The sequence below is a fragment of the Phytophthora cinnamomi genome (assembly GCF_018691715.1).
Source record: "Phytophthora cinnamomi strain GKB4 chromosome Unknown Contig42, whole genome shotgun sequence".
NCBI lineage: Eukaryota > Oomycota > Peronosporomycetes > Peronosporales > Peronosporaceae > Phytophthora > Phytophthora cinnamomi.
The window spans coordinates 471,841-488,411 of NW_027150975.1; the positions used below are offsets into that span (position 1 = coordinate 471,841).

Genomic DNA, 16,571 nt, shown 5'->3' on the forward strand with positions numbered 1-16,571 from the left:
GGCCTTCACCGACGGCTGTCAAGCGTTATAACACTTGCTCCGGAGTGATGGTCAGTTAGTTGAAGTGGCTTCAGTTGAACTTGAAGAGAACTTCAACTAACTGACCATCACTCCGAATGTGCATCGCAGTAAGCTATCGACGTAGGCGAGCATCAGCCTCGGCGAGCGCCCAAGCGTCACTACCATCCAGTAGGCGCTGTCCAGAGCTCTCTGAACCTGTGCGATCCCGTCGGAGACTGTACACCAAGTGCGACGCACGCCAAAGAAACCGTCCGCGACGGGGCCACGTAGCGCCGGAAACGGTGGGCTGAGCCACCAAGGCGTTCGTGCGATGATCCATTCTGACCCCCTCCCCCCTCACAAGTCAGCTCCTTCCGGGATTTGGCGGGGCGACGTCCAATTCCTAAGTCGGCATGAAGTTGCACGGCTCTTCTCGACTTGACGCACAACAACTACACTTTCGCTGGATGCGACGCTTAGATGCGCGCGGAGATCGCAAGGAGATCGAACGAGGTCAACACAATGTTGAGTCACGCGCTGAGCTGTCAACTGCTGACGAAAGTGCCATGGAAGACAGAGCCCGCCGTGGACGATCGAGAACGGCTGAATGCAAAGCTCCGGCCGCAGGGAGTCCGGCGTCGACATGAGTTCGCTAGCACTTAAAGCCGTCGACGGTTTTGATGTGTGGTAACAGAGAGGGCTGGAACTGAGGGCAAGCACTTGCGCAGCTCCAGGAAAATGACTGCGCCTTTCATCGTGTGCGTGCTCTTCTAGGGCGCCCGTCAGCCTCGCGATATGATTCCGATGGGAAAATGCATATCTCTGCTCGCGTGCGAGTTCATCACCAGTTCTTAGACAATACAAGCCAAAGCAAGCAAGCAAGCAAATGCATGAAGCACACTGCACGAAGGAGCGAATAAAAGCATTACGCAGAACTTCCATCTAATGTGCCTTTCTTGCTGTTCCTACTGGTTAGCCTCAACGCTTTAGCTTCTGAATTCTCTCGCCGCGTCGCGGGGCGAGAGCTGTACGCGATACTGCACTCCGTTCCTTGACTCGCTCGCTAATCGGGCCGTCCGTTGGTCGGGATTGATGCTGCCACGCACAGACATCAGAACAATTGCTGCGCTCTTTTTAGTCCACTCGCGCTTCTGCACGATACACTTACACCTTTAAGCAGTCTAATTTCCAGCCGTACTGCCGCGACGGAAGCTGAACGACTTCATCGACAGGCGTGATGATGAACGCGGCGACGACGAGTGCATGCTGGCAGTAGAAATACTCTCGCGCGAGGCGTTCTTCACACGGCGCTTGTACACGCACGTGTCCTGGTCCACACGGATACCCCACTGGAGATACTCGGCGTTGGTGGCAGCCTCCAAGAACTGGTTCAGCTTAGCCACGCGGTCCTGGATGATCTTCTCAGAGAAGTTGCCGAAAAGCTGTTTGTTAGGCAGTTCCGGGATCTCCTTGCGCTTGTATCCGTTCTTGGTCTGCAGAGTAGCAGCCAGGTTACGGAACGTGCTGTAACGGTGCCACACGTACAGCGTGCCGCGCGTGTTGGTCTCGATCTGCAGCTTGTACTCAACGAATTGCCGGCCTTCGCGGTATGTGATCCGGCTGTCCACCACCTTGGCGGAAATCAGGGAGACCTCCTGAGAGCGCACCAGCTTCGTCTGCAGCTGCAGAACCTGCTGCTTCAGACGCTCGTTCTCACGCAGCAGTTCGGCGTCGGCGTACTCAGCCACATTAGACGACAGAGTCGAGCGCAGGCGGTCGTTCTGAGCAACAAGCTCGCGGTTCAGCTCCAGGGCAGCCTCTGCAGCCGACTTGGCATCGCGGGCAGCCGACTCGGCCTCGGCAACCTTGGACGCTGCCTCGGTCAGGGCACGCAGGGTGCGCGGAGACACGGGGCCAGACGGGCTCTCCTCAATCTCGTCCTCCTTGTCGCTCTCGTCACTCCAATCATCTTCCACAGGCTCCTGTCACACAAGCATACCCTTAGTAAATTTGCCACAATACAAGTCGCAACACTATCCATGCTTACCGGCTGGGGGTCGCTGTGTTCACGCTCCTCCATCGCCTTCTGGCGCAGACGTTCAGCCGCTTCCTCCTGAGCAATCTTGCGAAGACGCTCCTGCTCGCGCTCACGCTCCTTCCTGACACGTTCGAGGAGCAAAGAATACAGGAAACGCTGCTTGCGACCACGCTCCAGAGCCTGCAGCTTGATCATGCCAGCACGCAGTTTCCGGTAACGGTTCGCCTGAAGCCCGCCGCGAGTGACTGCCTGAATCTTCACCACGGCCGAGCGCTGGCGCAGGAAGCGCTTGCGGTGCACGTAGCCGTGCATCGTCTTTTGAATGAGGATGGCGTGGTCCTTGAGAATCACGTTACGGCGATCCTCGAGTCTCTGCAGAAGACCCGAACTGAAGTACACCTTCGACTTACCCACAGCGAACTTCGTGTTCTGCATGGTGGTAGCCATGTCGGGGATCAACTCCTTCAGCAGACCAGCAACCATTTCCGAAGGCTCTGCATCGCGGAGAGCCGATGGGCAGATGATCTGGAAACGTTGCTGGAACTCCACGAGTGGCAGACGGTTGGGGAAGGCAGCACGACTGATGCGAATGGCAGCAATCACACCGGCGCATCGAAGCTGCTCCACAATCATGACGCGGTTGAACTCCACAGCGCTCTTGTTGGCGTTCGGCTTGATACAACGAACGTACTGTGACGAAGTCTTGTTGATGGTCTCCATCAGCTCCGACAGTTGCTTGCGGAAAGCGCCCGCAATAGTGTTACCCACAAGAAAACCCTTTTGGCGGCCCTCCTTGCCGTTCTTGCCGCGGCTATTGCGCTTGTTTTTCTGCGTGGGGGTGAAAATGCCCGAGATCACACCGTTCTGGCTGCCAGACAGCAGCTGCACCATGTCGGTAGGCAACGTGTCCTTGTTTTTTTCCAAAAATCCCGTGCCGTTGTACGTCACGTCACCGGCGTAGTGGTGGATGGTGAACTCCAGCGGATTAATCCTGTTCTTCTCGATGCTCGGGTGGTCGCTGCAAGCGTCCAGCACCTTGCTGACGAACGTGTTGTCTGTGGCCTGAGGGCGCAAGACTTCCTCGTTCAGCATGCTGACGATGCCCATGCGGCCTTCAATCAGATCCAGAATCGGCTGGTTGTCCTCGAAAGTCACGAGCGTAAGAGGGATGCCTTCGTCTACGTACTCCTGCTGCACGTCCTTGAAGACATCGCTGTTAAACTTCTGCTGCAGCTTCTCGTTAGCGTAGTTGATGCACAGCTGCTCGAAGCCGTTCTGGTCGAAGCTCTCGAAACCGAAGATATCCAGCAAGCCGATGTGCGTCTTGACGTTCTTCGTGGAGCAGATAGCCTTGTTAATACGGTGCACCAGCCAGTCGAATAGCTGGGTGTACATGCCCTTCGCCAAAGCGTCGCGCAGGTCCGAGGCCTGCTCGGCGTTCAGCGGGATCGTGTACGACTCGGAACCGGCCGTGATCGAGCGCTCCAGCAGCGTCGAGTGCAGGGCAGCGCTCTCAGTGCGCAGCAAAGCGCCGACGTTGTCCACGATGTCCTCGTTGCTCACGTGGCACTTTTCACTGTCGTTTCCGTTCTGCTCAAACTCCACCTCGCCCAGGTTCAGAATGGCCGCCACAATCTCGAAAATGGCGTTCTGCTCGTCCGTGGAGATGCCGATGGTATCCAGAGCGTCCTGGGTCTCCTTCAGACACTGCACGTCGTCGATACCTGTGAGCTCGGTCTCGGCACCCTCCGCCACGTACTTGTAGTTGGTGGCGTCGCCGCTCAGCTTGAGCTCGGCCTTGCGCTCCTCCGGCAGGCAGAAGATCTGGTGGAACACGTGGTAGTTGCGCTCGCCCTCGGTCTGCCCCACCACGCGGCTCTTCTCGAGCAGGTACGTCTCGCACAGACAGCCCACGAGCGAGCCGAGGTTGTCGAACTGCAGCTGGGCGAACTTGCCGAAGCGACTCGAGTTGTCGTTGCGCTTGGTCTTGGCATTGCCGAAGGACTCGAGCAGCGGGTTGGACTTGAGCACCTGGTCGATGACCTTCGTGCCGTGGTTGCCGCCTCCGGAGATGGAGGCCAGGTGGTTCATCATGATCTTGACCGTCTCCGTCTTGCCGGCGCCCGACTCTCCGCTCACCAGGATGCTCTGGTCCACTTGCGTGCGCTTCATGTCCATGTAGGCGGTGGCCGACAGCGCGAACGGGTGCGGCGGCAGCGAGTCGCGGGGCTGCTCCAGGTACTGCAGGTACAGCTCGCGGCCGTACAGGTCCAGCCACTGGTACGGGTTCACGGCAATGCAGATGGCGCCCGTGTACGTGTAGGGCATCTTCTTGGCGAAGCGCAGCTCCAGGTTCTTGAGCACGGCGGGCTCGTGCAGGTGGTTGAGCGTGCACATGTCGTTGGCGCCGTCGGCCTCGAACACGTTGCAGATGGGCATGGCTTCGTCCGAGACCTCGCCTGCATGATTATATGCACGAGATATCAGGTCAGGAATTTTAAGACAAGTGCTAACCAACTTAAAGCCAGTGCTAACCGGGGGCGTTTAGCACTGGGTTAAAGTTGTAGGGGGGAGAAGTTTGTAAGGGGAGGAAAAGCTATCGGACGCACCAGCGAGCCGCGCGATGTCGCGGATGTTGACGACCTTCTGCAGGCCGTCGTCCTTGTCCCACTCGCCGTCCTCGCTGGGCTGCAGGCGCACCTCGGCGCTCACGCCGTCCTCCATGCGGCGCACGACCACGGCCTTCTTCCACACCTGCTCGTCGTGCGGCACCCAGACCATGGCGCCGTTGTCCAGCATGCCGCCGGCGGCAGCAGCGTCCTCCGCCATGTTGCTGGCTCGGTTGGGGGGCGAGCGGTTAGGTGGTGTTAACCTCGGCGGCTTGGTGCCTGGGCGCGGGCGAGTCTCCGTGTGCCTCGACTTGGCTGCTGCCTGACGCGGCGGTCGTGCAGTCGCTCCGGGTGTTTCCCTTGTGGCGCTGACTCGATAGGCGAGTCTCTCCCTCCTCCCTCGTCCGTAACCGCCCGCCCAGCCAATCAGCAGCTGCGACTGATTTGCAGTAGCCCGCCCGGAAAAACAGCAGCCCGAGGCATACGGGTCGGGGCAAGCGCAGCGTCGCGTCGAGGTGCCTTCCCATCGACAACCGCGCGATGGTGAGGGCGATGCAACTGCTACACGGCAAGCGGCGAGGTTTGCCCCAGGCGGCGCCGATGGCGGCGTCAGATAGCCTGACTCCGTTTGATGCTGCGTGGCATGCTCATGTTCATGCTCATGTACAGGGCCTAGGCACTGTGGCCAAGTTGGCTTTGTAACGACTGGACGCTCAACCACGCTCGCAGGCAGGATGCGCCGTGCACTGTGGATGGCAGATCGTGCCCACTGGCCCGCTTTTCGATGATGGCCTTTTACGCAGTAGAAGTCCGTCATTGACGCGACCAGGAGACGCGCAGAATTTGTTTCGGTCTAATAAGACACCGCGGTGGCGCGCTCTCTATCCGCGAGGTAACCTCTGCTGTGGCGAGCGGCTTTCGCTCGATTTGACAGTGGCGCAATTGCGGAGGAAGCCATCTTCGTTGTCGTCGTCTTCTCGGTGCGCGGGCCGCTCAGATGCGCTCAAATCCCGGCCGAAAACGTTTTCCAGTTGTATCCTTAAAATGGCAAAAAAATCCGCTCTGGCTCCTTCTCGGCGCGTCGCCAGCGTACCCATCTGACCGCGAAGGGTGCTGGTAATGCTGCGACGCCGTCGCCAACGCCGCCGGCCGACGACTTCTGGTCCTGCGCAGTGCCGACACGCAGCATTAGCATTAGCCCCGACAGCGCCCTAGTGGATGGCGCCACGAATATTGGCGAGGGCGTTACGAGGTGTTCGACAAATACCCAGCGCCAGCGAGGGCACGCACGCGCGCCCTTCCTTTTAGGAAATCGGCTCTTTCGGCCAAAACAACTGGAGGCTGCCGCCTTCCCGGCGGTTGTTCATTGATGCTAAAGGCCTCGACGGGATCAACTTACTGTCGTCCTGCAACCTGCAGGCTGCAGGCTTCCGACGGTTGATCTTTAGCAGGCGCACGCGCGATCAGCGGCGGAAGGGTCCTTCAAGTAGCGCCGTTGCGTGGTCACAGTGTTGCTCGTTGCAGATATACTTACTATCCCTTCCCAACGTCCTTTTATCGTGCAATTTGTGCGGGCCATGTGCTTCGTTTTGGCGGAGATAGAGTCGATACGAAGTACAGTGCCCTCCGCTGGCAGCAGTGACAGCACCAGTTGAGCCCTGATCTACCACACGTGATAACAGACTATCCGCGGTCTTCTCCGTCGTCTTCATTGCGAGCTCTGGCAAGATGACGAGGTGGTGGAAGTTGTAGCCTTCTGGGTCGACTACAGTATCAATACGCATCCTATTTTATAGCGGTTGCGTGTCTGAGCTTGCGGTTTGATGTCACGAAACGAAGCTGCGGTGATCACTTCCAAGAGTGTCACTTTGAATAGAGAAATCTACTATCGTGTCCGTCGAACAGGCAGTGAAAAAAGAAGAAGAAGTTCTGACGAACGTTGTGAAGTGGACTGAAAACCCAGATGATGATGATGATGATGATGATGATGATTTACGTGTTCGCGTAGATAGATTCGTGTATTCAAGCGATGTTCGTCGCGAGTGACGTACGGTAGTTGCGGTAGGAGGCAAGTCTTTCTCGGAAACGAGCCTACGGGCAAGGGCTTCGAACGTACAACTGGACGAGCAACACTGGTCGAAGGATAAACCACCGATCTTCTGGCAGCAGGCGGTGATTGTAGGCCCGCACGAGCAGGATGGGGCAGCGTTAGCGAAGGTGGCGGCCACGGCAACGAGGACGACGGCGAGGCAGGTCTTGAAATTCATCGTCGGTGCTTGGTTTCTTGGTTTTACGTCGGTTTGCAGCAGGTGCGGATGTCTTGGACTTTGCAAAATGAGGCGGTGAGGCGTTGCTGGCTTCAGTACATGTACTGCACCAAACCCGTCCTGTGCCAAACCATCTCGTCAACTCAAAAAGCGTATTTAAGCTTCTTTTTTCTGGTACGTTTTTACTTAGTACTTTTATTATGCTTTGCAATGCGTTTGTCGTTTTCACCTAGTGATTTGCCCGAGTTATAATATCTGGCGCCCGATATAAAAACAGATGGCCATTAAATCCTCCAAGTTATAATCGCCAGCGTCGATATCGATATCGATTTACGCTATCTGTGGTCGAACTGCCGATCCAAAACGAAATTCGGGCCGATTTATTTTAAATCGTGATGGCTGTGTACGGATTATAATGCCGCGCTTTATATATACATAATATGCAATTGGACACTTACATCTGGACACTTGACGAGTGGTCGGCAGATCGCGCTACTGATCTGTCGAAGCACCGCAGTTTTAGAAAACCCTCATCGTGCACAAGTGCAGAATGTACTCTCTCGACTACCGTTGGCGAGCCGTTTTTCTTATGCATGTGTGTGGAATCTGTATGCAGTATGTAAGGGATACATTTGGGCTAACGTGCGAACACTGCAGCCTTGGTACAAGTTGTTTTGACCGATGGTATGGTAGATGAAGGAAATCGAACTAACCGCTCGTCGCGTTGGCCGAACGACGTGGTAACCCGTGTTCGAAAGTACGTGAAAGCCCACCCTACATTTTATTTAGAGGAGCTACAGCAGTTCATACGAAACGCTTTTCCTAAAGTAAAATGGTAGCGTAGTATCAACATGTGGTCTTACATGGCGGAGTGCAGCTCGCGCGACAGACAAGCAGAAAGCCCAGCGATACAGGAGCCGCTAGTGCACTCACAGACGAAGCTAACGAGCCGTTAAACACGTCCAACAGAGCCGTACCGGAGTAGCAGTGGCCGGCGACGTTACCTCGGTGTCCTGAGAACCAACGATGCGCCCGTTATGTTAAGTAGGAAGAGGTGGTGCGACTTACCTACGCCTCGAGGTCGATTTACTACAGTCTCGCATTTTTATGTCTTCGAATTATTTTATCTCAGAGATCGATCTAAGCCCTACATCCGAGCGACAAAATATCTGCAAACCACAATAAGTACAGTCGATAACGTTCCCTGTGCGATTCGATAACGTTTTTGGTGTTGATTCAACAATGTGGCACCCGTTGCTGCTGCACCAAACAGAAGAATGCACCCAGCCATGCCCAACTAAGCACCAAATATGCAGGCGAAATTGGTCCTTTTTGGAGATTAGGTTGTTTATAACACCAATGGTTGCCATAAAATGTTGGCCTGGTTTCGCCTCTGATCGAAGTCAATGACAATGAGAATTCTCCTGGTGTGCTACGCAGTGGCTCGTTTTGTGACATATGGCGCGCCCAAAGCCATACCATAGCTTTGATGAAGAGTACAAGGTTGTACTCTACATCGTTGCCTTTGGTATTTTGTATTTATCGTGGCATTTTAGTAAATATGGGTGGCATTTTTCTAAGTTAAAATTATTTTCCATATATTTTAATCTTAATTGCCTGCTCGACTGAAACAATAGTTAAGAACAAGCGATAGCGGGTAGCCGACGAAACATCAAGGCCGAGGCTAAAAAAAAATTGATGCAACTTGAAATTATGGTCTGCCAACATGGGTCAATCCAGATGTAAGTGGACCGACCTTCCTGCTTCGCGATTGATAAACAAGTATGTTTGATGAAAAAGTTGGCACAACTCAGTATTGAGGGTCCCAACGGAGATCTAGTTTCGATCTTGGCGGGTCGGTGCAGTGCATGTACTGAAGCCGACACGCCTCTCAGTTGTTCAAGACATCCACACCTGCTGCAAACCGAAAATCCAAGTACCGACGATGAACTTCCTTGGTCAGCGCCGCAAAGCGCAGCAAAACTGACCTTCCATTGTTATCCAGGACGTTGATATTCACCTTTCGAGTGAGACGAATGCTGTTCGTCCAGTTGCTCGTTCGGTGATCCTTGCCAGTAGCCGAGAACAACTGCCTTTTTGTTCTCTGGATTTTATCCAGAGTCCTTAGGCGGATGCCGCTCAGGTGCCATTATTCTCCAATCGAAATACCTACTGAATACTATTCAATTGATTCTGTTCAACAGGCGCTTGAGGGAACTGTGATGTTGAATTACCTGTGCTCTTGTCAATTTATGCTGGTATGTTGACCTATCCAGTTAATATTAAGTAAAAAAACTATTATTTCAAATAACTTGTACTCCAGTATAATACCTGTGACAGGTAATTATCTGATCACTCGAGCGACATCCGCGGATTTTTTCCGCGTACATGCAACATGCAGTCCTCGTGAAGATGAGGGGTGGTCGCCTTCGTTCATTAAGACAAAGTCGTGTGCCGCACGAAGCGAATCTCTGAAATTTCGTGGCCTAAGTTTGAAGCAGATGAAACAAAGCTACGCCCTGCCTCGATTTGTATTGGTCGACAAACCAGTGCAAACGTACGCCGGATATATTTCACCGCAAATTTTATTAATGTAAAATACGGTGGATTATTATCAGTTAATAAATATCGACGTGCGGCCGAGATCGACTTGACGCGGTGACCGGGGTGGTGCACAGCGTGAAGTCGGGGACGAAGTTGTACGACAGCGAACGGTCGGTGGTCGGGGCGAGCCAGCTGACTACGGGTACTAGCGACGGGAGCAGGTCGCAGTTGAAGATCGGCAGCCGCAGAAGATCGCCGGGAGGAGCGACGCGTGAGCAGTGAAGCGGTAAGTATCGGAGAGCGGAGGGGCGACGTGTGACGTGAGGCCAGGAGGCCACGAGCACGGAGATGAGAGCGAAGAGGGAGAGGTCCAAGTATGAGTAGGAAGGCGCCGTGTGATAGTTTAGGTAGCTAGGCGATGGGGAGTAGGCTAAGTGGGGCAACGAGCGGCGGTCTGGCCGTTCGACCCTCAGTTGCGATTTATCACTGGCTAGTGGTGAGTCAAGACTAAAGGAATACACGAAGTTGCATGAAGCACAGGTTCCCGCGTGTGGTTCTGCGACTCGAGGGTAGTCGGCCAATGCCTGGAGTAACAACGAAGGTAGACGAAAGTGGCGGACAGTGCACATGAGGGCGACGTACCAAGTAGGGTGGTCGGGACCGTGAAGAGAGACCACGGGGCACGAGGTGCACTCCAGAACGCACCTTGGCCGTGAGAGGGCGACGCCTCCGAGCACCATCAGCCGTGTCGGGGCATCACCTCGCCCGATTTGCATATCCGGTGGGAGCCGCCTGTGGCTTGCCGGGGACCAGGTGTCTATGTAGCTCCCTCCCGCCGTCCCTATTCCCGAGGCCCGCCGTGTCGTTGAAGGGTCGGCCGTCAGCCGTCTGGTCGTCGTAAGCCTCGCACTTGTTGGCAGTCGGCGTTGAACCGTTGACCTAGGTGTGGACGCGGCAACTCGTGTATACTCATGCACCGGGGCGTAATGAGAAGGAGTTGGGCTTCGGGTTAAGTCGAGTAATCTACATGGTGGTCATGACAGGCGCTTTCCGGGCTAGGTCGTGACGGGAGGCCCTTAGCGGGCTTAGCGTCAGCGGGCAACGGACTGGAAACGAGTGAGAAAAGACAAGAGTGAGAACGAGAAAGCTAACCGAGGGTTTATTTGTGCTTATAGAGGAGCTAACGAACGGACATGACCACGCAACGTGATCAACGAGCTGAGCGACGAGCTGCGTCGCAAGAACGAGCGGAAACAGCGGCTCGCGAGGCGGCAAAGCAACGGCAGCCGCAGCTGACGGCATCAGCGACGCTGGAAACGGAAGACGGAGGAGTACTGGTCGAGTCGGAGATGATCCGACCGACAACGGGCGACACGCCAACGAACGCCGGGTCGGGAGGCTCGAACCCTGGCGGCAGCGCGACGGCTGGAGCTGGAATACCGGGAAGCAGCGCTGGCGCAATGCGGCGTGCGACAGACCCGAGCGACGACGACCTCGAGTACGGCGGCGACCTCGAGGACGGCGGTAACGTCGAGCGCGGCAGAGACTGCGAGTACTGCGGCTACCACGGGCATGGCGACGAGCCCGAGCGCAGCAACCAACACGACGATGAGCAACTTGGCGGCGGGTGGCGGTGGCGACCAGGAGGTGAAGACCCTGGGCGCGTATCACTGGCCACGGGCATGCCACCAACGACGAGGTACTGGGGATCCTGGGCGGACGACCAGACCCACCACGCCAGGTGATCGTGCGCGAGAAAGCCAGAGCACTGAAGCTCACCAAGTTCAAAGGGCTGGACGACGGCATGCCGGTCACGATGTGGCTGAAGACGGTCCGCGCTGAGGTCCGTCGGCAGGCTTCGACGATGGGCGTAGAGTGGAGCGACGGGCAGCTCTATCACGAAGTGGCGTCACACCTTGACGGAGAGGCGAAGCGGTGGTTTGCCACCGTCATGGAATCCGTGCCACCCAGCGAGGAGAACATCAACACCTTGGCGGGCATGCTGAGGGCTAAGTACCTGACCCAACGCACGACCCCGGAGGTGGTTGACCTCTTGAACGCAAGACGACAGATGCGGGGCGAGCGCCTCGTGGAGTACGCGCAGTCCTTGAGAGAGATTGGGGAGCGTGGCGACGTCGGCGAGAGCTGGCTTGTGAACGCGTTCCTCAAGGGAATGAACAGCGTCGAAGGCGCGACGCACGTGCGAGGACACCGGCCGCAGACACTTGACGAGACTGTGCGGCTGGCGATCCCACACGTCGGCGAATACGGAGAAGGGTACGGCGTCGGACTTGATGGCGCGCTGGGACGACCGGGAGACCCAGCGAGGGCGCTGGCCCTTGGCGACGACCGGAGCGATGAGCAGTCAGGAGCAATCGGGACTTCGGGACAACTTGACGAATGTAGCAACTGGGTACGGCCCCATGTGGGGGGCGACACAGAACCCACCCCGGTACGATACCGAAGGCAGACCGGTATCGACGGGAGGAGCCAGTTCAACTGAATGGTGGAAGGCAATTCCACCGGGATTTTCACTGGTACCTACTGGTAGGCAAGCTACTCTGGGTGAAGGTTGGAATTTTCAAACGGCTGGCGGTGACCAGTCTGGGGCACGCGGAAAACGGCAAAGCGGCGACCAGCATGGAAGACGGCCAGCGAAGGCCTTGAAGGTGGAAGCTAACGACGGCGACTCGGCAGGAGCGAGAAGCGCGACCAATCCCACGCTAGGGACGCGTGAGGGTCGGCTACGCAACCTGGACCGATACCAGGAGCGCGTCCAAGCGCAACGGGCGCCAGGAGGAAGCACGCCGACCGTTCACAGGCCGGGCGTCGACTGTTTCTACTGTGGGCGGAGCGGACACTACGCGCGAGAATGCGACCTGAAGCGGTCTGACCTGGCCTCTAGGGACGCAGACGCAAGGCAAGACGGCGGAAAAGACAACGGACCGACGACGGGAAACGGCCCGCGAGCGTAAGGTCCCCGGCCTTACTGCTCGCAGGACCTGACCCGGGAAGACTACGAGGACGAGGGGCCCCGCACACGCGAGGAAGGGTTCGCGATGCTGGCGTCCGAGGGCGGCAACGTGGGACAGCCCACAGAGTTAGAGAAGAGCACGGCCGGGCACTAGCGCGGACGACAAGTGGCAGTGAGCGCCGCGTCGTGGTCTACGCTGGGGATGGCGAGACGCCCCACGAGCGTACGCCACGCAGCAACGCAGCAACGGAGGCTCTGGTGAGCGCTACCGCGACGCGAGGCAAGTCCACGGTCCCAAGCACGACGGCAGCGGTGGTGTCGACTGGGGATGGCGCAGACCAGCTGAAGGGTGTCCCGAGCAAGCAGGAACTTGACGCAGCAGTGACTGCACAGCTGCAGGCGGTGTACAAGCTGTACGAAGACGAGAGGGCCTCCGCGACTCCTGGAGAAGGCGGCAACACGCAGCAGACGCGGGCAGTAGCGTCCGCAATGCGTGAGGAAGGTGACGACGGAGACGCGCTACCTACGAGTGGTGCTGGAACGAGAGCTACGGGCCCGTGACCAGCCCAAGGCTAAGGTGCTACTCGTGCAGGCGCGCGACCAACAGCGAAGACTGGCAGCAGAGTCCGAAGCGTCCGGATGGGCGCCCAGGCACTCAAATCGAGCGGTACACGTGCGGGCTCGACGAGAGCGTCGTGCCGAACGACAACGCTGTGCGGCCAGCGTCGACGCAGCTAAGGAAGACGCCGACGCGGAAGCCAAGACGGTGCTGGACGAGAAGATGCCGCTCACCGTCGGCGACGGCAAGTCGTTGGCGGAGGCGACGTCTCTGCAGCGTTCCAGAACCCGACGGAGATACAAGAAACTCGTGCGCAAAGCCCGTGACAAGGCGAATCGCCACCTGCGGGCGCTGATCGAGGAGGCAGAGCACCTCGAGGGTGCGTACTACGCGCTCGACGCGCTTCACCGGCGCGGAAGCCGCCAAGAAGCGGGAACAATGGACTACGATGCGGCAATGGCGGCGGGGTTCGAGCAGCCCCGAGTGACGAAGGTGTTGACGGCATCGAAGCTTTGCGGGCAACGGAAGCGCTACGCGTACACCAGCGGCAACGTGTATGCACACACGAATGTCACGAAGATGGACGGCGAGCCGCGGCCAATGCGGGTTGGGCGACTGCGTGCCGTACGAGCCCCAGTTGTTGACTCATTGCCGACGGCGAGCGTGGCAGTGATGGGAGAGCAGAGAGAGATCAAACTGGACACGGGGGCCCAGTTCAGCGTGGCGGGTGAGGATTGGCGGTCACTTGGCGAGCGCCTGCCGACACTGCCACCCGTGGACTACGTCGAGGGCTTCACTGGGGCGGTCTCGAAGGTGCTGGGCGTATGGCGCTTTCGGTTCCGTACTCAGTACGACCAGATCATGGTCGTCGATGCACTGGTGGTGAAGGGTGCAACCTCGGAGTTCCTCGTCGGAGAAGATTGGATGCTACAGCAAGGAGTCAAGATCGACTTTGTCTCCTGCGAGATGAAGAGGTATGCGGACGACGTGCGGAAGGTGGTGCCATTCTGGTGCATGATCGGCCAGCGTCAAGCACGGCCGGCGAAGGTACGAGTAGTGCGACGCGCACGAGTGCGCACGGCGACCTGCCAGAACATCGAGTTGGCGGTGGCAGCCCCGACGGCACTGAGGGCTTGTTCACGCCGAAGGCTCATGGAGAATCGCACACACTGCTGGGACCGACGCTGACGACGGCTCGCGGTGGTCGAATCGTCGTACCAGTGATGAACTTGTACGGGAGAAGCGTCAAGCTGCCGTCGAGGAGAAGTTGGGGACGTGGACTCCCAGCAGCGACGAGATCAAGGTACTTGCCGACGAAGGAGAGCTGGACCGTGCGCGAGTACGTCAGTGGCTGGCCGGACTGCAGGACGACACCAGACCATTGAGCAACGAGGAGGACCTAAACATGGGAGACATGAGTAAGGAGGATCGTGAGCTGTTATTGCAATTACTGCGCACCTACCCCAAGCTACTGGAGCCGAGAGAAGGCTGTCCTCCAGCAACGACGCTCGGCGTGGAGCACGAAATCCTCACCGGTGCCGAAGCGCCGATCAAAGTTCGTGCTAGGCGGCACGCGAATAGCAGAACATCGACGACAACGTGGACGAGATGCTGCGCGGCGGTGTGATCGAGGAGGGCCACGGGGCGTGGGGCTTCCCAGCGGTCCTGGTGAAGAAGAAGGACGGGTCCGTGCGCTTCTGCATAGACTCCCGTCAGCTGAACGAGATCACGAAGAAGGACGTCTATCCTTTGCCGAGGATAGACGACACTCTGGACCACCTGCACGGTGCCAGGAGGTTTACTACGCTGGACTTGCACTCAGGGTACTGGCAGGTACCCGTCGCGCAGAAGGATCGCGACAAGACCGGGTTCGTGACCCGACGGGGACTCTTTCGATTCGTGCGAATGCCCTTCGGGCTCGCAAACGCACCTGGAACGTTTCAGAGGATGATGGACGCCGTCCTCCGAGGTCTCACATGGCAGACATGTCTTGTGTACCTGGACGACGTCATCATCTTCACCAAGGGCGACGTGGCCCAGCACGTGGTCGAGCGGTTAGCACGGGCGGGACTGTCACTGAAAGCAACGAAGTGTACGTTTGCGGCCGAGAGGTTGGAGTACCTCGGCCATGAACTCGACGCCGGTGGCGTGAGGCCAGTGGAGAGCAACGTCAGCAGTATGACGAACTTCCCCACGCCTCAAGACACAGACGCAGTGAGACGATTCGTGGCCATGGCTGGCTACTACAGACGCTTTGTACCGGAGTTCGCCAGCAGGGCGGCTCCTATGACGAAACTACTACGCAAAGGAGTAGTCTGGAGGTGGGGCGTGTCGCAGCAGACCGACTTTGACGACCTGAAGGAGGAGTTGAGCAAGCGACCGATCTTGGCCTACCCCGACTTCTCGAGACCTTTCAGACTCATCACCGACGCATCGGCTGTAGGGCTCGGAGCGACTCTGACGCAGGACCAAGGCAAGGGGGAGCAGCCCATAGCATACGCTTCGAAGGTGAACTCGGAGACGATGGCCAGGTATGGCATCTCTGAGCTGGAATGCGCGGCCGTAATCTGGGCTGTGAAGTTGTTCAGGCCGTATTTGTACGGGCGGAGGTTCCATTTGGTCACGGACCACTCTGCGCTGAAGTGGTTGATGACATCGACGACGTTGAACCCGAAGCTACATAGGTGGGCACTGCAACTTCAAGAATACGACTTCGGGATAGAATACAGGCCGGGCAACGACAACGTAGTCGCTGACGCACTATCGCGAGCGCCAACCGGTGTCGTGGCTGCTGTGAGAGCGACCAACGAGGCAGAAGAGCAGGGACGTGGCGGAGGAAAACGTCACGGAGCGAGGCAGCCACCTAGGGGCGAGAGTCTACGAGTAGTAGTGGAGCAGCAAGCCGCTGGTGATGGACAGCAGAACGGCAACCGCCGCCGCGGCAGTGAGAGCATTACAGTTGGGAGTGACGGCCAGCTGACGGACGCAGTGCTGCGTGAAGAGCAAGGCCGCGACAGGACAGTGCAGAATCTGAAGAAGAAGGGCAAGTACGGCGCGAGGCTGATTGTGGAAGTTGACGGCGTGGTGTGCATCAAGGACGCCGACGGCAGCAACCGAGCAGTGCTGCTCACGGCTCTGTGGGCTACTGTGCTGCGTGAGAACCATGACTCGGTATACACATGTCATCTGCGTACGCCGCAGACACTCGCGAGAATCGCGACTAGCTACTGGTGGCCCGACATGAGGGTTCACGTACGACGTTGGGTGCAGTCTTGTCGTGACTGCGGCTCGCGCAAAGCGAAAGCGAAGGAAGTGATACCCCCGCTGCGGAGCCAAGGTGTGGGTGAACCAGGAGATCGGTGGGCACTGGACGTAGCGGGTCCGCTGCCCGTTGCGCCCCAGGGCAATCGGTATGTCATTGCGGCCGTCGACTACGCGACGCGGTACGCCGTCGTGGCAGCGACGCCCGCGCACACGGCGAAGGACGTGGCCAGGTTCATGGTCGAGAAGTTGGTCTTCGTGTATGGACCGATGCGGGAGATAGCGATGGACGGCGCGCCAGAGCTGAACGGATAAATCG

The 16,571-nt window shown here is 57.7% G+C and overlaps 1 protein-coding gene across 1 annotated transcript; it reads right to left on the minus strand.

The window, feature by feature from the left end:
- Window positions 1–1,181: 1,181 nt before the first annotated feature.
- Window positions 1,182–4,867, minus strand: IUM83_14262 (myosin-like protein; the record flags this gene model as incomplete). Its single annotated transcript, XM_067938990.1, has 3 exons — window positions 1,182–1,982; window positions 2,048–4,497; window positions 4,648–4,867. 3 exons carry the CDS (start codon window positions 4,865–4,867, stop codon window positions 1,182–1,184), a joined length of 3,471 nt encoding a protein of 1,156 aa, XP_067791054.1.
- Window positions 4,868–16,571: the final 11,704 nt, after the last annotated feature.